At 37.3% G+C, this 22,626-nt stretch overlaps 1 protein-coding gene across 1 annotated transcript in view; it reads right to left on the reverse strand.

Annotated features, from left to right (window-relative positions):
• Nucleotides 1-3,987: 3,987 nt before the first annotated feature.
• Nucleotides 3,988-22,626, reverse strand: part of LOC118783153 (zinc finger CCHC domain-containing protein 24) — a 50,193-nt gene continuing 31,554 nt past the window's right edge. The window contains exons 3-4 of the mRNA XM_036536870.1: nucleotides 15,681-15,845; nucleotides 3,988-9,838 (exon numbers count right to left, since the gene is read on the reverse strand). Coding sequence (XP_036392763.1) covers nucleotides 9,725-9,838; nucleotides 15,681-15,845 — 279 coding nt within the window. The 3' untranslated portion in view covers nucleotides 3,988-9,724. The remainder of the gene's footprint in view (nucleotides 9,839-15,680; nucleotides 15,846-22,626) is intronic.

Consider the following 22,626-nt stretch of genomic DNA (forward strand, 5'->3'; position numbering starts at 1 on the left):
GATATTGTTCATTGTTGAGATATTTGAAAACCTGCAGGGGTGCACACCAGGACCAAGCCTGAGTGCACCCCACAACAGTCAGTGGCTATGTCTGTAATTAGCACCTAAGATTAGTTTATTTCAATTAATTCTTCTATCTTGGCATCATATTTTCAGTACAGGATATGACATCGCAGCTGTATTTATTCATGAAACTGTATACAGCAAACCAGAGGTTCACACCCCTTTGGAAAAAGATTATTCATGACCTAAATGTATGAACGGTAACTAAAATGTAGTAAAATGGCTATTCATTATTACAGATGTTATACAGAAAAAACAGACTTTCATAAAATATGATTTTGGTTAAGATTTTAGAGCCATTTAAAGCCACATTTTGTCCTAAAGTCTGCTGTTTCTGCATTCCCTGGTTAAATTTAGGCATTTGGCTAACCATTCACTTCATAACTAGGTTGTGTTACATTTGGTGTTGTATTGTTAATGTGCAGGTTTTTGTTCACCCTTGCTGTGCAAAATCCAAGCAAATGGTTTGTACATTTTTCTCTGTCTAATAGAGAGTTCCAAAACAAACTGTATAATGGAGTCAGATGCCCTTAACAGCAGTGTGAGTGCAAAATCAGTTTTCAAGAGCAAATATATGCTTTTAAGACAAATTTTGATAAAAACAAAGGTTATTTATAATCATGTAAAGACATGCATTAACATCTAGATGCAAACAAACAGGGATTACCCAGTTAAGTTAGATCCACTTAATACATTGTGAATTTACATCTACACGGACAACCATGCATGGCCTATGCAGAGACGTTCTTGATTCTAATTGCAGTCATTTGGAAAATAGTGAGATGTTGCTTCCTTCATTTTTGTTGGCACATCCGTTTGAGAACTGTGCTTGGAAACGCAGTAACAGCGATTTACCCTGGCAGGTTTTCCTGCTGATGGTGGGTAATAAAAGAAAGGCTGATAAGATTTCCTTTGTATTTGGAGTTTTGTCTGCACAAAAGATTCTTTGTTACTTTTTATGTGTGAAAGCAACACAAAAAGGAGCATTAATTTGTTGTTCTTTTGGCTGGTTTAAGCATTCGGTAACATTCAAGAGGCCGTGCCACTTCTGGAGGAATTCACTAGTGAAGAACTGGAGGTTTAAGGGAGGATGTGGGACTGTGGGCAATTTTGATGAAAATATTGTTACGGATCTCTGCGTTCATCTTATTTATTTTGATAGACTTTTTAAGTCCAGGATACTAGTGTAATGCGGGTTCACTTTTGTATCCCAACCAACGCCTCCATGATAAACTCTGACTTAATTATTTGCATAAAGGCATACAATTAAATGTTTTCCCTCCCGTCACTTTCAGAGTAGATAGAGTCCCAAATACAACGGAAAATGGGTCACGCCTAATTATAAATGATTATGTTAGTTACCCAGTAGATTTTTTGTTTATTGATAACTGAATCACGTGTTTATGTATTTCAAAAGTGAAAGGTCAGTTTGTTCCCATAGAAATTGAATGGTTGCAGTTTTATCGAAATGACGTCTTCTTGCTTCAGCACGTGCTTGCGTATGGAGTATGAGTGGGATGGAGCAGTCGTAAAGCTCATTCATTGGTATGAACAAATTCCAGGAAAAAATAAATTGATAAAATCAAATGATAATTATTTATAGTACATTACATTATTGTCATTTAGCAGACGCTCTTATCAGGAGCGAATTACACAAGTTACAATTTTTACAGGTTATCCATTTACACAGCAGGATATTTACTGAGGCAACTGTGGGTTTAGTACCTTGCCCAAGGATTCAGCAGAAGTGCTCCAGCAGGGAATTAAACCAGCAACCTTGTGGCTACAAGGCCTGCTCCTTACCCCTATGCAAGCACTTCAGCTGCCAGTTTGCACGCCTTGTGCACATAATCGTTTGTAAGCATGAATAGTGAATCTGGCTTAGTGACTCTGACCCATTGTGCATGTGTGTGCTGTCAAGTCTCTTCATATGAAAGAAAAACGTGTTTTAGGCTACAAAGAGACGTAGCCATTCTTCTTCAATCAAGAGAGAGAACCAGTGCCTTATGCGCCCAAGAGAAAGAAATGGTCGGTATTGTTTAACTGAGGCCAAATGTAGTCAACATTTTCCAAAGCAGTTTTCTTGTTCAGTATAATCTTTCATTGTTAACATAAACTTGATGTAATTTGGGAATTTTTGGTGCTCAGACTATATATTTTACTTTCAGAAAGCTGGCACCTTGAGGGTGGATGACTCCATTGTCAGCATTTGTGAAATACTCTGCATGTTTGTGTATGTCTCTGGCATTGCGTACAATGTGTAAGACTACTATATGCTTGTGTATTTCCAAGAGCCTGCACTGCTAATTGAGAATATTACCTTTTGTGGCACAATTTTTATAAGTGGGTGAGCACCCCACAGTCAAGCCAGATGAATATATTCCATGTCAAAACTAAAAAAAAGCAACAGTGATACAACCAGTTTTTATGATGTCACATACGATGAACACATGTGTTTCGGTAAAGATTCACTGGTTCTCTGTGGTGGTAAGTATCCATACATCACTTCCGTGCAGCATAAGAAATTGCATTTTTTTTTTTTTTTACCAGACTTATGAGAGAAGGGCAGTAACATCCATCCATCCACCGGGAACTGATCATTCCTGTCTGCTGTCACATTTCAATGATTAATAAAGAATACATACATAAAGAGAGATTTCTGGGGTCTTTTCATGTACTCGTACAATACTGAAATAAATCGTAAGCCACGTAGTCTTCAGGTTACAGCCAGCTTTTCCATGAATCCCTTTGTGTTTGAAGTAGCTGGAACCAAAATAATCAAATAAAACACAACAAAACAGTACTGTTTCAATGTTTTAATTCAGCAATAAAACTCTTAAAAAGCACTAAAAAAGCAAGCTTTTTGTTCCTAATAAGCAAATAAGGCACATTTCGGAATGCCATTTTATGGACATATAACAGCAGAGTTGTACATTCTTTGCACTTTTCCAGAAATACATTTTCTTTGCCAGCCCGCTCTGTGTTTTGCCCATTTCCATTTAGCATTAGTCTTTTTTCTTTACAACATAAGTAAGTTACAGGAATTAAGATGAGTAAACACTGGTATCTAATTTATCATAAAGCAGTCTGTGATCGTCCTACTTCATAGGCAGGAAACCACAGAACCTGCATGACAGTGGATTAGTATACATGTACAATGTAGTGAATATGGCAATACGATTAGTATTTTAATGTATACTACAATACCATATCATATTCTGCAATCTAAGCAAATGCACTAAATGTTATACGCATACAGTATAAGTAAAAAGATATTTTTTGATCTCTTCCAAACAATCTAAATGAGTACATGCACATGCAACATCTATAATTACTGCCTCATGTTTTGCATAATGAGGAGGCTAGGTTCTAAGTTTTGATTTACATTTGACAACAAATTCACACCAGTTCATTGATGTTGTTCCTATTGCAAACTAGAACTCACAGTTTCTTGTGCTTGAAAACAGTGCTGAGTGCCAGTCTCTAAAATGATATACCCTGCTCTGTATCTTAGAATACAACAGGGGTATTGCTTTTTATTTCATTCTTCATAATATTAAATTGCATCAGCATAAACATCAGTACTTCTGTTAGCTAGTAATGTTAATATCAACTGCAGTAATCCTCTTTAAAAAGATAGCATACTTTCCAAAATACACATATATAAACTTGATAAGCACATTAAGTACTTGAATAATATAATAATTGGTTAGATAATACTGATATTTTCATCCACAAAACAAACACAAAATGGCTTTTAAGAGAGAAAGGGTATTTAAAAATTATGTACCAACCTTAATATAATAATCTATGTAGACATCAATATTTCCTTCTTAGTGTAGTTTTGCTGCATATTTTATACAAACAAAAGTATTGTAAAAAATCCTTCCATAAATATTTTCTGCAGGATATACCCTCAGATTGTAAAACATTGAAGAAAAACTCCCAGCTTTGTTTATATTTCAACAATAGGCCCTTATAACAAAAAGCTCTGATATTGCAATTTAACAGTAAAAAAAACAACAGATAGTTTTTTTAAATGATGGCCTTCAAATATATACATACGATAGTAATTGCAAAGATCTCTGTCAGGGGTAGAAGTCTTCATTTTCTTGCAATTGCTCTAAAAATGTCAACATATAAAGAGGTTTCCAAAATACATACATCGTCCATAGGAAAAAAAAAAATCCATATTTAAAACAACAGTAAAAGTCAAGTATGTGTATCTCAAGGCAGAAATGTCTGCAAGCATTTGAGCACTTCTTTATTCTTTCAATGGGAGGACATTTTATTACAGCTTCTGATGGCTCTTTGTAACTGGGGACACTGGCTTACTCATGGAATCCTCCCCCAGACATTATCAATAGCTCACAGAGTGGCATTTTGCCACCACTGATCGCATCAGGGTCCTCAGGGTTTTTTTTTCCTTTGTAGGTCTAAAAAGACCTGAGTAATTTTCCTGACTTTGAAGGCCCCATTTGATTATTATGAGGCCAGCTCTGGCAGAATTCCATCACCGTCCCTTTGCGGGGATGGGGTCAAGGGTGATATGGACGGTTTCTTTCTTTAAGTAAAGGACAGGATAGAAAATTACTCGGCAAAAGCTCTCCTTAAAGGTGGCAGACTTGTTGTTGTTTTGTTTTTGCACAGAAATCACATAAAATTGACATCAATATGCTATCATTGTGAATATGAGTCAGACTGCCTCTATATATCTAGCTAGAAATGCCCCCAGAATGAAATAAGATCAATGTAGCACAGCAAGAACAATGTCAGAATCATTGGCAAGATGGCGCAAAAAATCTTTGGGGAAGAACAGCTGTTTGTAATTCCATGTAAGAATTGATTCAAACATCCCATGGCGAAAGGAAAGGCAGAGAATTCATATGCAGCCATGTTGTAAAAACAAGGAATTAAGGCAGAATCTCAGCTACTTTGTACTGTCCTGTCCCACGTTCTGTTAACGTGAGGAGAGTATAGTCTACACACCAAATGTGTATCTGTTTAACTGTAATACATGCAGATGCCGCAAATCAGTTACTGAGCTCATTTATGTAATCATTTTTCTAGCCCTACCCTATCCCATGGCAGCAATAACACTGTGTTAGAAACCTCTCTTTGCTATGAAAACTTCACATTCCTCCATTTCACATTAGAGACACATTCAAAAATGAACATTGTAGGCAGGCTTTGAATTATTCAAACCACAATAAAAAAATCATATCCCAACGAAAACTTTAGTTAACTAGGTGTCAGAAAGACCAAGCTCTTCTTAAACCCTGCTAAAACTGAACAAATGCTATTACTTGAAATGCCTGTCTTCTAACACATGTTAAAAGTATAAATTGGCTGTTCAGGCAATGTTTTTCATTGTATCTGTAAGTATCAAGAGCAGAGAGTTTAAGTTTTCCATCACAGGAAATTACTTTAGAAAATAAAGCTTGCACTTGCACTAACTAAATGCAATAGTTTGGCTGACTGGGGAATGTATGCGTTTACTGTAGGTTTTGAATAACATGTCCTTGTTACCATGACAGCAGTGCTATGATTGTTTTTGCCAGCTGGACATTTTTGTTCCAAGTAAACTAGAGTAATGGTGCGAGTGAAATTATCAGCCAGTTTAAACATGTCAGTCCTAACAGGGAGTAATTACTTTGTTTTATCATCCATCTGTACAATTCCATGCATAATGCCACATTTTTCGGTTACTTTTGAAACTTGTCGCACACAATATTTGCTTCTTCTTACAATTAAGAAACCGCTTTAAGTTATTTCTTCCTTCAGACTAAACATAACATTTTCATCTCTGCTTATCTCAATTTTTTTCCATATTTCAGCCAGCAACAAACTTTTGGTTTAAATGGCACAACAGAATAACATCTTTAAAATACTGTAATGATCCACTTTAAGTACTTCAAGTTTAGTTACCTTTAACATATTGCTTATATATTCACTTTATATATTATGCAACTATTAATATAAGTCAAAACAGAAAGTAGTAGGTACATCTTGTGCTCTACGTGTCCGTATTACACAACTTCTTCACTTAATAATAAGATAGTTACTAAATTAAGTATTAGTCCCAGAGGCATAGAGAGTCCCTTGAGGTTAACACACAATATAAAGCTACAGTCATTGCAACTTGACAACAGCCTGTGGTCAAGCAAACTACAAGGAACTTTATTCCTAACTTGGAGTAACATATCGACACTGAATTTTTCATCGTTTTGGATTCTTAGACAATGCGAATTCGGCGGCTACTGAAATAAATGAGAAATGTAGATGAACTGAAATAAGATCACTTTTGTGGAAATACGCCTGTCAAAGTTAAGGATAAAGTGCACTGAGTTTAGACTGAGGCTGTAGTTCACCTCTAAACATGCCTCTTGAAACTACCTACTCGCTATTTTTTGTCAGTCCCTTTTTTGAGGCTGTCTTGATGCTGAAGTTGTCGATAACACCAATGTCACAAGTGGGGTAAACTCTATAAAGCTTATTGCAGAAGTGACATCTTGCCATTCCTAATTGATTTAGAAAGCAGCAAATGAGTTCTGATCTCTCTGTCTATCAATTCCTGACTGACAGCAAAGGTTGTGTAAGTTAAGACAAAAAAGTACACTGTATTAAATTTACTTCCTATGATAACTAAGACCATAGCCTCAGTAAAACTTGTTAAAAACCCATAACCAAAAACTGATAAATCATATTTGTTCAGCCTGTTAAAAGCCAGTACAAATCTTTTCTGATAACAAATATTTATGTCATTCCAGCACAAAAGTAGACTTTCCATATTCCCTATTATTTTACAATAGTGAACATCATCCCTTTAGACTTGACATTTCCCTCTCCTGCTTTCTCTTACATCTGCTCAGGGATGTGACAAGATTTTAAATGACAGTATCATTCTCTTTCAAAACCTAATACTAACCTAATACTACACCTAGAAATACATGGCTTTATTTATTTCATAAGTTGTACTTTATCTGATTCTGCATGGTGGTGCAGTACTTTGTACTGTGATGGGCAAAGTGGCTCAGTTGCACTCAAACCACTGGGGTGGCATCTGATGACCACTGTTTCAGGCTCAAAAGCACAGCTAACCCACTTCAATGGACAATAACTATAGACTATAACATGAGCTACCTAATCTATAATTATTTCATATCACCTTATTAGTGTTACATACAGAATTAAGAAAGCACATAAAAATCATGAAATTCTGAATTAAGAATGACTTTTCGCTGTATAAAATGTGCATATGTAGTGAGCCACAAAGAAGCTCTAACAAGCTAATGTGTGTTTCCTGTGTAAGTTTAATGTAATGTAATGTGGTGTGAGTCAGTAGTAGCAGTATATCCTAACTTGGTTGGGGGTTAGGAATACAGTTCATTTCTGCTGTAGTATTTCTTCTGTGATTTGAAATACTTGCTTTTTGTTTGACCGCAACTGAGCCCTATGTAATCATCACATGACAAAGAAGCACTTACAATTAGAGCGAAATAAGAGTCACATTTATCAAGAGGTTTGGCCTCCTATCTATCTCCTGAGCAAACCATGAGACTACACTGCAAAGACCTATCAAGGACCACACTTGAAATAAAATTACTTTCCCCGTTCAATTATATGCTGTATGTATCTATCTAACTGAGACACAAGACTTGAGGTGTAGCAAACCACAATTTAACATAGGATCACTTCCAAACGCTGCAAAATCACAACACGTATCATCTGCCTATCAGTGCACTCAAAAAAAAAACACAACAGCCAAATACTACAGTCAGAGATCTGTCTAATACATTCCTTGTGCAGTATTTCTTCCCAACATAGTAGAGGGAGCTCCATATTACTGAATATCATTGTATATGTACAAATATGATCTGACATTCTGTTTGTCAGAAGGTGTTTCATGGGATTCAAGATGTTACCTCTGATGTCAGTCCTCATTACTATCAGCCTTGATGGCTGTGTTGTTGCACTGATTGTCATCTGGGCCAAGTTGCTCAAGCCTATTGTATGAGAACGACATCACGCCACGTCACATCATGTTTTTAAAATGTGAAACTGATCACGTGAATTGAACTATATGAAACTACTTTTCATACGCTAAGCATAGCATGAACAAAAATATTTTGAAGACAATGCATTTAAGCAGACGTTATGTAATAACTGAGAAACATCAAATGATATTTATGACTGTACAGGGAAATGTCTTGGTGAAAAATAATACAAATTATCGGCCCAACTTCATGTGAGGAATTTTCAGGACTAAATACTGTGCAATAAAAAAAATCTGCATACCTGATCACTTCCTATTTTAACAGTGCAGCTGACCTGAGTAAAAATAAATGTTTATATGTAAAAGCACAATTTCAAAGCAGTGAGAATATATGCCATTGTATATTTCAGATTATACATCTGCATAGGGAAATTATGAGATGATGGAACTATTTTTTCCCATAAACAATCACCAGAAGATTAGGATCAAGATCCTATGTAATATGTAGTTTGAAGACATAGTTTGTCCAGGAGCTCTACAAAATCAGGTCAAGGAATATTTCTTTTTGGCACATGTGGTGTGTATAACATTTTTTGGAAATTACGTATTTCATACATAAATCATTTTGAGTCTGTGCAAGGGAAGACACATGTAATCTCAACAACTTCTTATTTGTTGTCCTTTGCTCACATTGCTATGCAACAAAACGATACAGGGACAGGACAAAATCACATTGATCTTCATCTGTTGTGGTTGGCTCTGGCTTCTAACAACGAGCTAACTCTCAAAGTGTGATCTTGCACAATGGTCAAACGGAATTTGATATCCTGTTATTCTGTGCTTTCTAATAATTCTACAATATGTAATGGTATTGCACAGTTAATTTTCACATAAACATGATATTTAATGAGCCAATGTCTTAATATATAAATTAACTATGTATAATAACTCAAGGTCCAACAGATACATAGGTAAAGTATTAATTAATTAATTAATTGCCAAGCTTACTAATGCTTTCTAAAACTACTATTTCAACTACAGTAGTTTCTGAAGACCAATGAAAGTTACAGAGGGTGTATATATGTCCCAGTTAAACCAACTACATAATACAAAAACTAATAATAGCCTACAACCAATAAATGGTAGCTCTCCAGTAATAAATACATAGGCAACATACAAGCCAGGGATGAACTCTTCATAATCCCTTAGTTAATTCACAGTTGATTAGATGTGCTGCTGACCCAATGAACAACACAAGACGTGAAGAGCCATATTAAATCAAGCAAACCTAAAATGATATAAGAACACTTGGCACATCCACATATTTCACTCGGCAGGGAAACAAAAAGAATTATGTAAACAATAAACACCACTGTGGGGTGGTGATAATAACCAACAGACACCGGTGTGAGGTAATCTATTGCAACTGATACGGGCAGCAACACTCTCAGTGACGTTATTGATAAAAGAAAACAAATTCACTTGTACACATACACAGGTAAATGTGTTAATTAGCACTGGTGTTCTAAGGGCTATTAGCACTGAAGCTGTATGCAAATCAAATGTGGCAAGTTCCACTTCATAAAGGAAGAGCACTTTGTGGATAAAGCATTGAATAGCGTGGCTTGGGGGAGGAGGGGGGGGGTGTCACCGTCTTCTCAGGGATTATTGCACACGGCGGCAGTAGTAGCCGAGGACTTTGCATTTTTCACACAGGTGCTGAGGGTGCTCCTTGCTCTGGTCCGAAACATCGAGGCCGTCGGGCTTCTCCAAAGGTCGCTAAACAGAAGGAGATAAAAAAAAAAACCAATGAACCTGCCAAAATGTTAGGCCCACTTAATTTTCCACAATGGTTGCTGTCAGTTTGCCACACAAGCTCCCAAGTCTTTGAGATGGGAGAAGTGAACAATAAGAACTGTTTCAGATAATCATTCTGTGTTAATCTTGCATTCAAGAGCAATTCACGCAAATTACCCAATTTCACCTTTCAGTTTCTAGACCTTGTACTTTGTCAAGCTTCAAGCCATAAGAGGTCCATTTGGGTAGGCTGATTCTCAAGCACATTTAATGTATAAATTGAAAGTTTAAATGAAACCCTCATTAGAAGATTATGTTAGTGTGTTGCTTGAACAATGACACTGATGAAAGCTCTTGCTGAAATGTTTGCTGTTAATATCTGAAAACTTTTTGCATTTATCACATGTATTGTAAGCTGATGAAATCTTCATTCACTTTAGATCTTCATTTTTGTTTTTTGGAGAAAGCAAATGGTTTTATACATGTCTAAATTAAAAATATATTTATGTAAAAGTATGTTAGAATATTATTGGTGCATGTGTTCTGTATTCTAAAAGTGCACACATGCACCATTGTTGCACACAATCCATCTCTTAGATACAGATGTTCTTTAGCAAGAAATTGCTAAACCAATCATGGCCACTACAGTCAAACACTACTATCTCTTATGCATTAACTGTACCTAACAATAACATTTATATGGTAATGGTACAATGCTTTAGGTCAATGGTTTTCAAACTATTTTTCAGGGGAACCACCTTTTTAAAATGAGAGACGACTGCAACCAAAATGACTATAGATTTAGACAAAAAGGCACTCAACACGCAATCAAACAAAGCTTAAACATCCCATTTTAATTTCTCATTTCATACAGTGTTATCATCAGTAGTATTAAAACAAAATTTGTTTTGTCAAAAAGTGTCGTGGTATCAGTGCAGTACTTTGTACATCTACAATTTACTTTGGCAACTCAATTTAAATCTCCCCTGACCCACCCATGGGTCCTGACCCAGACTTTTAAAAACAAAAGTTTTTTAAAACTGTTTCCTTATTGATACCCTTTCAGCACACAGGAGAGAGATATGCTCGAGATCTTCTTTGACTGCAGTAGCTAATAAAAATGCGCACACATGATTTCTTTTTCTTTTATATGCTGTGATAAAAGTGAAGGCAAAGACTGTCATGTCTGTTGATAGAATACAGCTTTAGAAGAGGGAGAAACAGCACCGGGCATTACCTTCTTGGAACTGATGTAAAGCATACTGGGAATACCTTGCCATGCCAGCGAGTCTTTTGGACAGCGATCACAAGCAATTATGTATAAAAAATGATATTTTATATTACAAAATAAGTTTGCACAGAACTGAAAAAAGATGGGAAAATCAAATGAGTGTGCCTGCAGCTAGCTTATGACATACTCTGACAAGACTTTCCAGCACACACTGCTTTGACTGGCACTGAACTGTGCATGGGTTCACTTCTGACAACATGTGCTTCCCGCTGTGCAGGTCAGCTGGTGCATTACTGTGGGCTCAAATGTTCTAGAAAGCTCTCCAAATGCCCTAAATTGATTTATGCATCCTACAAACCAGCTAGTCCATGTCCTTCTGTGTATGCTGACTCTCAACTAGAGGCATGCAGCCCAGGCCTACAATGCAGTTTACTGGGCTAACAGTGATTAGGTACATTATATATTATATAACTATACTTCATACAATGGCTACTTGTCAATCAATCCCTGTCTTTCACCGACACACATGGGTTCTCCATAATATTCTTCAAGATTTTGCATATTTTGCTGAAAAGGGTATTGCAATCTCACAGTGCCTCTCTCACAGACTTCATTTCACATAGGACAGATTATATCCGTTCCTTTAGCCAATTACCTTCCTTTAATGAATGATCCATTATATTTTCCATTATTATATATTATTATTATTATTATATATCCATTATATATTCCATTATATTTTGAAGCAAACAAAAAAGGTTCAGATCGTGCCACTAGTATAGACACGAAAGCTATGTCAATCTTCTGCCTTACTCTTGCACCACCACCCAAAACAGTCAGCAGATTTACCATGACGTTTCCACTGTGTGGTGATGACCATTAAACAGCTTACCGGGACATGTTTGTTTTCAAAACATTTAGTGTTTTTCCCAAGATGTGTTTTGTTTGTACCTGTTCATAAATTAGCAGGGAAAATATTTAGACATATTAGTAACCATGGTGTGGATTAGCTATATACTCTTCCTAATTTTTGCACTTATTGCACTTATTGTGGCTATTTTAACTAATTCTGCAGTAATCTGTAATTCTGATGTAGCTTTTTTTTTGCTATTTATACTGTCTAATTATGTTATTACCCATTACATTTTGTAAGGTTTGCCCCATCATTACTTAGCAATGACATGTCAGTTAATTAAACTTTTTATTCAACCAGAATTATTATTTAAACTACAATTCCTACTGTATTCTACATGGAAATACACAAATGTCCATAGTGGTTTACTTGATTGGCATAAATGGACAGCCTTCATTTTTGTTTTGGATGTCAAGATAGGAAGAAGCTGCATGCATAACACAGCATGTTTGGCTAAGTACTGACAAATTTAGATTCTGGGATGCAAAAGAAAGGAACACTGTTGAGCAACAAAAAAAAAAAAAAAAAAAAAAATATATATATATATATATATATATCCTCAAATCTGCACAACTACCAACGCTCCTGTTTCAGTATTTAAATATGAACAAAAATGGTTTTATCCACTTAAACCAGGTGTGAAATAAGACTTCAGATTTCAAAAGTTCAGATTTCAACCAAAAAATGCCTCCCACAGGAGCAGGCAATGCAATTTTGTGCCTATTGGTGATGGTAAAGTAGAGACAAAATACCATAAAACCCCTCATTACAACTGAAACTCCCTACAGCTTAAGAATTTGGCTTCAGACTTCCCCTTAAGGAGGAAATTTTCAGCTTTTCCTTTCTCCCCAGCAGGCAGTGAACCTTGCTATGCAATTGTTATTGCGTTCAGGGTTTCAGATGTATTTTATGAACATGGGAAACCGGGTTACCAAGGGGCCAGTGGGAACAGACAATACAGCTCTTGTGTTTGCTGAAGGCCCTTAGGTCAAGCTTAAAAAAGAATAACACACATTTAAAAAATATTTTCAACACTTAAACATTTTGCAGTAGATTTATTACACGGTTATTGTCCAATGAAAAGTGTCCTAACCTAAACTGAATGGGATTTGTAATGTCCTTGATAGAGCTTTTTTTGAATATGGTATAGCAGAGTACTGAGGGATATCGACAAGCCAGAAAAAAGAAGAGGTAGAAATAAATTTTGTACAGTCACAGAATTTGTTCCCCTTTTAAATCCCTCTAATACTCTGTCCAAGACTCTAAAAACACAGCCCTTCCACCATGCAACCATATGGTATAAATGGCCTCCACAGACCTCTCAGGCTTCACTGCAGGCAAAACTTGGCCTTTGTGTTACATTTATTCCGGTCAACTTCATGAGTATGGCAAATAGCTTCCATATCATCCTGAACGGTCTTTTTAATACAAACATTTTAAATTTATGGGTAAATTTTCAAGGAAAATAAATATGGAGAAACAGAACACTTTTTAAATTATTGAGTTTGGAGTGGTCTCTATTTTTCTGCATAGAAATTTGCAGTTAATAATTGAGGGTTTTTTTGTTAAGTAGAGAAACAACTAAAAATAACGTACTGGGTTTAGAGGTAGCTGTTGGCCTATGATCAATGGAGTTGAGTCTTGTCTCTGAATCTATCATCTTTAATTGCTAAGTGACAACTACATTTGCTTCTATTTGTAAGTGCTTCAAAGGTTACAGAGAAAAACAAGAATATCCCTCAAAGGGAGGTATGCACTTGTACCTTCTTAAGAAGGACTCTTACCTGACTCACCTCCATACAGGTAAATCTGCATATTTTAATGGGCTGTACATGTTATTTATACGAAACATGCATGATTTAGCCATTTATTGCATGAGACTCATAGACTGACAACCAGATCAGTCACAGAAACCTTGAAGAAGGTACAGTGAAAGCTCTGAAAGCCACTTCACACATCTGAATTGATACTAACCAGCCTGGGGTTATGTTTCACACCCACCAAAGCCCAATACCTTTGGAGGCTTCCCTCGTTCCAGAATATCTAAAGGAAGAGGGCCCCCCTCTTTTCACGAGATTGCAAGAAACCAGACCATGGTAGACATGGCCAGAGAGGGTAGGGACATTTCACCCTTCTTCTCTGTATGCTGTATGTATTTCCACCATGAGATCCATTTAAAGGTACTGTATGTTTGTTCAAACTACAAACCGCGCTCAAGAAAAGTATGCCTGCTCCAGGGCTCCGGTTTCCTGCCCACCATAATTGCAAACAGATAAATGATGAATGTGCCTTTTTTTTTCAATTGACATCATCGTCATGAGAGAACTCCCCTAGTAAATAACCACAATAACTTGAAGTGATTAGTGATGTCAATCCAATTGGGGGATTGAGTGACTGCCTTTCAAGCTCTAATCAAAGATTGCAGTCAGTCAGCTGGTTTGCTGTAAAAGGAAAAAAAATGTTTACTTCTCTTCTGCTAAGGTTGAAGTGCTTAATTTCAAATAAATTGAAACCATTGTTTTAGGCTTAGTGGACCAAAAGAAATGCCTACACCTAAACATCTAATGTGGCCACATCATGCAATCTGCCTCTGGATGTCATTAACGTTGGCGAAAGGACTTTCTTCTGTCGTCAGAATCAAATGAGAAACATTTCTCCCACAGTTTCCCTTGCTGAAAATTCAATGTTCTGTGTCTCTGCTCTGGAAAACGGTTTCTCTCACCGTAAAAGCAATTCCAAACCCTGATTATGGTTAACTTTAATTATCTTGAGGTTGAACCGGGCTTTCCTAAAGTGATCAGCAGCAAAATTCGTCTCTCTAATAGCTGCAATCCTTCTGATAGCAACTAGAATGGCAATGGATCTGTCATCATCATGGTGTCAAGGAGATGCTGTTTTATAAATTTCACTTTATTGAATGAAATGCTGTTTCATATTTAATACTATTAAATGTACTAACATTTCATTTTCACCCAAACCATTGTTGATGCCATTCAATATTTTTTCTGATATGAAAGCCTATTCATGACAAAGTAAATGACCTAATCATGCACACTATTTCACTCAATACACTCAGTCACGCAATTCAATTTGTATTCAGACAGCACCCATTTTCAATCTCTCTGGCACAAAAGTATGCTTTTTATCCAGCATACAAGCTGGCAAGAATTAAAACTTGTGTGACAAGGGAAAACCATTTAACATAACTCAAAGCTCGCTCACTTGGGTTTTAAACGCCTCTGGTTTTGGCTCTTGAAGGCTCTACATTTTTGTCATCATATCTTGTGGAAAACCATAGCGAGCATACTTCAGTCCCTTCCCGTACTTTCAGACATTGATGCACATGGCCACAAAAAGCATAAGAAATGTATACAGCACAGGATTCTGTAACATATGCACTAGTCAATCATTAGCTCCCAGAATGGGTCCTTACTATTTTTTCAGCAACTGCCAAGTATGAAGTAGACTGGTTCAATTTACATTTATTCTGTGTAATACTGATGTATTCAAGTTAATTAAGCTACAACATCCATGACTACTTTCTTGAAACATTGCTTGAATTTACATCTTTTAAATCCCTTTGTGTGTGTGTGTGTGTGTGTGTGTGTGTGTGTGTGTGTGTGTGTGTGTGTGTGTGTGTGTGTGAAAAGGTGTAACACTCTTCACAGGCTTACACATACCTGCTTGTGTGGGTAAACATTGATGTGGCATTTGATACATTCTTGTCCCATGTTGGCCCATGAATTTCCACTCATCCACTTCCTCTTGCATTTCGGGCATTTGTACTCTCCAAAGCACCTCTTCTTCCCCTGATATGGAGTCAGACCTTCCCCTTTAGGTCGGGCCTACACAGAGAAGAAATGCAGATATTTTTTGTACAAATCAGCAAATGCTCCACATGCAATACTGTAACTTTCATTGCACTTTGTCACGTTAATACATAGAATATGTATCATACAGACAGGTGACTAAGAAAGTTTGGATCAAACTGTAATATGATAGCTAAGATTAAGCATCAGTATCAAGTATGGTAGCACTGAGTATTACCAGGACAAGCATCTTTCTGTTCTCATATACTAGACATTACTGCGTTCAGCAATGGATTCTATTCATACATCTGCACAGTTTATATAATAACACTAATGGTATCTTTATCACTAAGATACAGGTTGAAATAGTATAACTTCTAAATATTCTAATGAAAGTTATCAGAAAATGCATTTGGCTCTAAAATACATTGTAATGAGAGAGCCGTGGCATTCCTGGCTGGGTACTTCCGGCGCCGTCCCGGGTGGCTGCCTGCCGGTGTTGCTCTTCACTTTCGTGTGCTTTCTGCTTGTATTTATTTATTTTAATTAATACCTTTTCATGGACAATGCCTCCCACCCCCTGTATGCCACACTGCACTCGTATCAGAGCACCTTCAGCAGCAGGCTGAGACCACCGAGGTGCACTACGTGAACGCCACAGGAAGTCATTACTTCCTGTGGCCATCAAACTGTACAACTCCTTCCCCTTCTGCAGGAAGAACAGCTGAACCGGTAAAGAATGGACAGTACATAATTTCTTTCAACATCTACCTGGTGCAATATAAATACCTCATCAGAAATATAATACTGTGCAATATATGAGCCAATATTAGCAAACACTTGTGCAATACTCATATACAGCTAATGGTTGTGCAATACTGTGTCATTACACTGTGTCTTACTTATTTATATTTTTCTTACCCTCTATTTATTGCATGCCGCCTACTCTGTCTTATTCTATTCTATTTTTATTTTTATTTTATTTTTATTTTATTTTGTATCTTAATTGCTGCATTGTTTTTGATATTCATACTCTGTAAGTGAGCAATTTCCGGCACAGTAATTTCCCTCGGGATCAATAAAGTTATCTTATCTTATCTTATCTAATAAAGTGTAATATATTAAAAGGGAAATCACAAACCACAAACAACAAACTCAGAACTGATAATGGCTGCCAAGGCCACGGACTGCACATCAGGTTAAAAAAGCCTCCATCTAATTTGTAATTTGTGACTTGCAGTCAGGTCAAAGTTTTGATTAAATTTGGCCCTTGATCTTTTGGTGAAAATTAAACCCTCAGCCTGTATATTTGAAACTGCTGCAAATGGATTGTGGGCATCAGTCACTCAGCATTAATCTGTTAAATGACCGGAAACATGAGCTTTTCCAGCTGACCTCCATGAACTTTGCAGTTAAGCGCTGGGTACTGTGGACATTTTATAACAAACCCCATTCCTTGCCTTTAATAACAACCGAGCTCAGGGTTGTGGCCATTGACTTCAGCTGTTACATATTTCTACTTTGGGCTGCAATTCTGCATTAGCAATTTAATGGTTTTAACCTTGTCAACATTTCACCCACAATAATAAAACCCATATGAAAGGTCTTAAAGACTACCATAAAACCCTGTGGTCAGACAAAGTTTTGGGAGAATATTGAAATAACTTATGAACAATTATCACTGGGGAAATGTGATGGGTTCCTTCGAGCCAGGGGTGAGAGAATGGAGGGGCCAGTTATGAAAACAACCTTTTAACATTTTAAGAGTTGCTATTGGGTATTTATTAACATGAGGTGTTTTCCAAATAAATACCAAATGTCAACATAACGACTTGAGAGAGATTGAAAGAGACTTGTACATTTTGGCAGGCATAATGCGATTTAGGAAAATTTTCTGATGATTCATACTCATACAGGAGTCATCTATGCAAACTTTTTAAACTAAACCAATATAAAAGGCCTCTTCAAAAACAAGACTGAAAGTGCTGTAGTTCTCTATCTTATCTCCTCATGTGAGGCTGCATCGGGGTCCTAAGCCTGTGTCGGCATTTTCAAGCTCCAGCTGAATATGTTTTGTAGCCGTTTTTAACAGAGGCCTAGTGTTACTATAAAAAATATACACTATTGGCATTGTAAGGCCTTCAAAAATCCCTCAGGGTACCATAAACAAAAGTTTGAAATCCTTGCAATATCACAAGACTTAACGTCGGACCCCAGTGATTTTTTTACCCTGGTGTCTTTGTCATATATCAGTATTAGAGCAGAGTACATTTCAAACCAATACACAGATTGTAACATACATTTTTATATTACAGGCCAAAAAAAAAAAAAATTATGAGCAAATCTGTTGCAAGCATTGTAACAACAAAAAATTGATACTGTGGAAATGAGTGGAGACAGCCAGTGCCCCATAGATAATAACTTAGTGCTATCCCTGCGGCAGAGCCAATTGTTACACGCTGAGTGTCGCGGTCTGTGCTCATGCACAACCATTTTATTGAGTCAACAGCTGAACCAAGCTCTGGCACGCACCAGTATGTGAAAGGACCCATGGGCCTTCTCCAATTTTCCAGTTCCAGCTGCACCGCATTGTGAATGCCTCCTATGCCTAGCGCGCACAGTTTTAACCTCGCTTTAGCTATTTTATTCGCCCTCGTACATTTGCCACAAGTTTGCCACGTATCTTGGTGAATTTTGGTTTGTGATGTTGAAATCATACTTTGGCTTAACACCTCACACCGTGTAGAGATCTGGGTCCTATGTGAGACGAGCGGTGAGCGGATATCAGCGGTCATGAGATTTCCAGAGGTTTCTGTGCAGTGTTAGGCTTGATGAGCAGCAAGGGACTGCCAACAGCCAATAAAAAATAACTACTCAGTAATGCAATGTGCTGTTTTCTGTAAACTGTCTATGTTTCCTGTTGAACCACAGCAAAAAAGCAGCGAGGGAGCCATGGAATAAGAGATACAATGCACAAGATGTGGTTGCCAAGCCAAAGTATCCGCTGGAGAGAAGTGGAAGATGAGGAATTTTTCTGAGCTGTGGTGAGAGCCTGAAAGTTTATTTCATCCTTCTGCCAACTGCAAACACAACAAAAAATGCAAGTGTGATAAGTGGGAAGAGATATCTTGGCAGCTTCATATGTGCGATTAATGACGTTGAGTGTCCTGGGTATATGGTAACCAATTCATTATCTTATAGGGCAGCAAGGGTGACCAATGGACAGCACAGACCAATTACGATATTGTTGCAAAAGTACTGAGATTCTGAAGTACAGAATAAGCCTCAGTTTCAACATGTGGTGTGTCAGTCCAAACTCATCCTATTCTGTTGTAACCAAGTTCACTCAGTACACTCTGTTGTATTTTTCAAAGAATATGTATACCAGGCTTCAGAGTAGAATTAAAACAAAATCTTAAATAATATGTGTTGTGTGAATTGCATATGCTAGACGTCAGACACAGGAGCTGTGATGCAATAGTCCATTATTGAAAAACAGATGGGCACTGTGACTATAAAACCAATCATGATGCTTGGTCATTTGTTTGGTATTAGGGTCAGTTTTTTGCATTGTTTATTTTTTTCAAATCATCAGAAATATTTTCTGACCAAACACATCTAAAGCAGACCCGTACATATGGTTTCCATTCAGCCACACCCTTCTCGTTCTCTTTATTAGAAAAGACTTGGTGAAAAATACCTGCTGTGCAATATGTCGCATGGACTAACCACAATGTGGCCATTTTCCCTGAGAATGGTTTTCTCTGCCAGTCTAATTTTCTGTTCTTTCTAAGATCCCAGCATGTCGGATGAAATCTGAAGTATGAAAGAGCTGTCTGGTGAGTCTGGTTTCCTTTGCAGTGAGGAGACAGCGCCCAAAGCAGGACACAACTATCCAGTTTGGGTTGGGGGGGGGGTGTTCTTTACAAGCCCCTGTGAGTGAGAGAAATGTAATCGTACGCATCTGTTTCGTTCTACCAGTGTGCCACTTATTTGCGTCACCAGTTACGTGTGGCGTGACAGCAGTCCCCTCCAGTGGAAAAACAAAAGGACCCAACAGCTGTCTTTGAAACATCTCCCTAGTATACAGTTTGAAAAACTGTCTCTGGCTAGCATGCAGCACGACCACACATCCATGTTTCGCTAATGGAGGTTTACATTCATGCCTTACTCAGACGTTGTCTCTCTGATTGTAATGGTGGATAAGTGTTGTGGGAGGGGGTCCCACAGGCTAAGATGAAATGAAAGCACCTAAAATGCAGGACACCACAGCCATCTATTGATCGTAAAAAAAGGAACTTGGTGCTGAACATTGAGTAAGGAATTTAAACAGCTTGTGGTGCTTACTCACTGGTTTGGCAGTGGCTGAAATAAACAAAACATTCTGAGTAAGAAACAAAACAGAAACACAATAGTAAATTCATTACTCCTTTCAGATAGACTGAGGAGGCTGAAGCCAGTCTTTCCACCGTGCATAAACAATGCTCAAACCCTACTTGCCTCATGTGCATACAGGGACTGACATTTTATCATGAACCCCATGCAGCTCAATATAACACCGAAAATATGTTCTTCTACACCCCTCTGATGAGCCTAGCAGGATAATACATTGTAAGGCTGTGAGAGATGTCGCAGTGTGTGATAGATTTAGCACATTTTTGAAGGCAAATTGAGTTTTTTGAGACTGATAAGACTAATAAGAGTTTCTCCTTAAAATAAAGATAACCTTTTAATGTACATGTGATTGAATATCATTTCATGACATCACACTTCAAACTGCAATGAAAATTCAACATCAGGAACTGTGTAAATGTGTCCACGCACACTTTGGACCCAGTTCTTTAAATCAACTTCATTGAAACACTCAGATTTTCCTCAGTTATACTTCAATCTGGCTTTCTGTTTATTCAAGATGACTATCAGTGACCACACATAATGTGGTGGAAAATATCTCCATCATCCAGTCTTCTCTGGGAACTGTGGAGTGTAGCAACAGTTCTTCCTCATACACTTTCATTAAAGCAAATTGTATTTGTTGGCATTGTATTTGTTATATTGTACTGCCCTTACGTTATATTGTACACACAACTACACATACACATTCTATGTACTGGCTTTAATTCTAAAGTGAAACACTGTATGCCACAATCACAGACAATAAGCTGAAACCAAAACAATGCATTCCTCTGGTTTCATGGTCAAAAGTCCTAATGAACTGGGCAGCTATCAGCATTGATCAGCTTTGTGTCGCTAGAGCAACATTTTCTGAAACACGATAACAGTTCACAATCAAAAACAGCAAACAGTTCCCGGCTTTCACAGTAAGTGCAAACTTGAGGCTTTCAGGGAGGAGGTCACGATCTCCTCTTCACAAAAAAAATTCTCTTTTTGTTTGTTGGCGACGCACATTCCCGAGGGTAGCTGAACACCAACACTGGGAATGTCACACAAACAAGCCCGTTGTTTTGTCAGTTGGAAACTGGGCTGAAAAACCATGACATCAGAATTCCAGCGCCGCGCTCTCTAATCGCTCCATACTAAAAGACTGGTGTTGTGAAAATAATCGTTCTCCTCTGAGATGTTAAGGTATGTGGAGGTATAAAGGGCTGCAGGGTGTGACACTATGTAATGTGAAAGTTCAGCATAGATTTTCACCCTCATCCTGCAAATATACTGTTTACCAAAAATATGCAAGTTATAATTTTATGATTATTTTATAATTGTGCACATATATAATTATATGTACACAAAAACTGTACAGAAACAAATTTTCTTTCTTTAATCTCTTGACATATCAATGTTGATAGTGATCAGTCCAAATGCTTTGATATGCCATCAGGATGCCCAGAGGAGTTAAAGTCAAATTAATATCAGAGGAAATCATAATTTTAATGCATAATTTTGTATCAACAAGTAATTAATGACACTCACTGAAGCTCACTGGCTTTGTATGCTCTTATATTTTTGCCATACTGGTAATTACTGGTGCTCTTTTCACTGTTGTTTCATGGGTAAATTTCACAGTATGTATTCCTGACAACAAACCATCCAAGCTGTGACTGTAAACGCACACTGAGATAATGTGATATTTTTTTTCCAGCTCATATTACGCATCTTCTTGCCTTTGAAATCAAAATGCATTCCTGACCATTGATTGAGTACTTTTGGCCCAATAATTAAAAATAATTCTGACTAAGAAAGGCAGCTGTGTTGAACCATCAACATGTGTGCCAGTTGTCCACAGCTGTTCATTGATTTTTAAAGACTTATTGAGTATGGTGCTAAATGATGGAAATGATCTCCATAATAGGTCAGTGACCTTCTTATCAATTCATAACATTGTTGTACTCTTATCTTGGTTTTCTGTTACATTGTTCTGTCTATGGGGACATCTGTAGGTTTATAGTATAACTGCACCTGAAAAGACATTGAGGAAAAATTACTGGTGCACATACATAACATTAAACATCCTGGTTTTGATGCTCCCTCTGTGCATTTGATTGAAGGAAAACAGAATATTCAATTCTGTGAAGTCTTTGAAGAATAACTGCTGAAACCAACATGGTTGCGATTTTAATCAAGAGTTGGCTACCACAGTGTGTGCCTTGGTTATGTGTTTATACTCCTACACCCTGTGCAGCACTCTCGAGGTAATGCATCCATTTTGGCTCAAAGCTCACATCACAACAAATGGAAGTGACTTGCGCATTTGGTTTTCTTGGGTGCCTGCCAATTAAAAGCGCTGCCAAGTTACAAAAGCGACTGATAAATCGTCAGCTAGCTGAGAAGAAAATGTCAAGCATCTGACTATAGTGAA

This window comes from Megalops cyprinoides, chromosome 1, assembly GCF_013368585.1.
Source record: "Megalops cyprinoides isolate fMegCyp1 chromosome 1, fMegCyp1.pri, whole genome shotgun sequence".
NCBI classification, from domain to species: Eukaryota; Metazoa; Chordata; class Actinopteri; order Elopiformes; family Megalopidae; genus Megalops; species Megalops cyprinoides.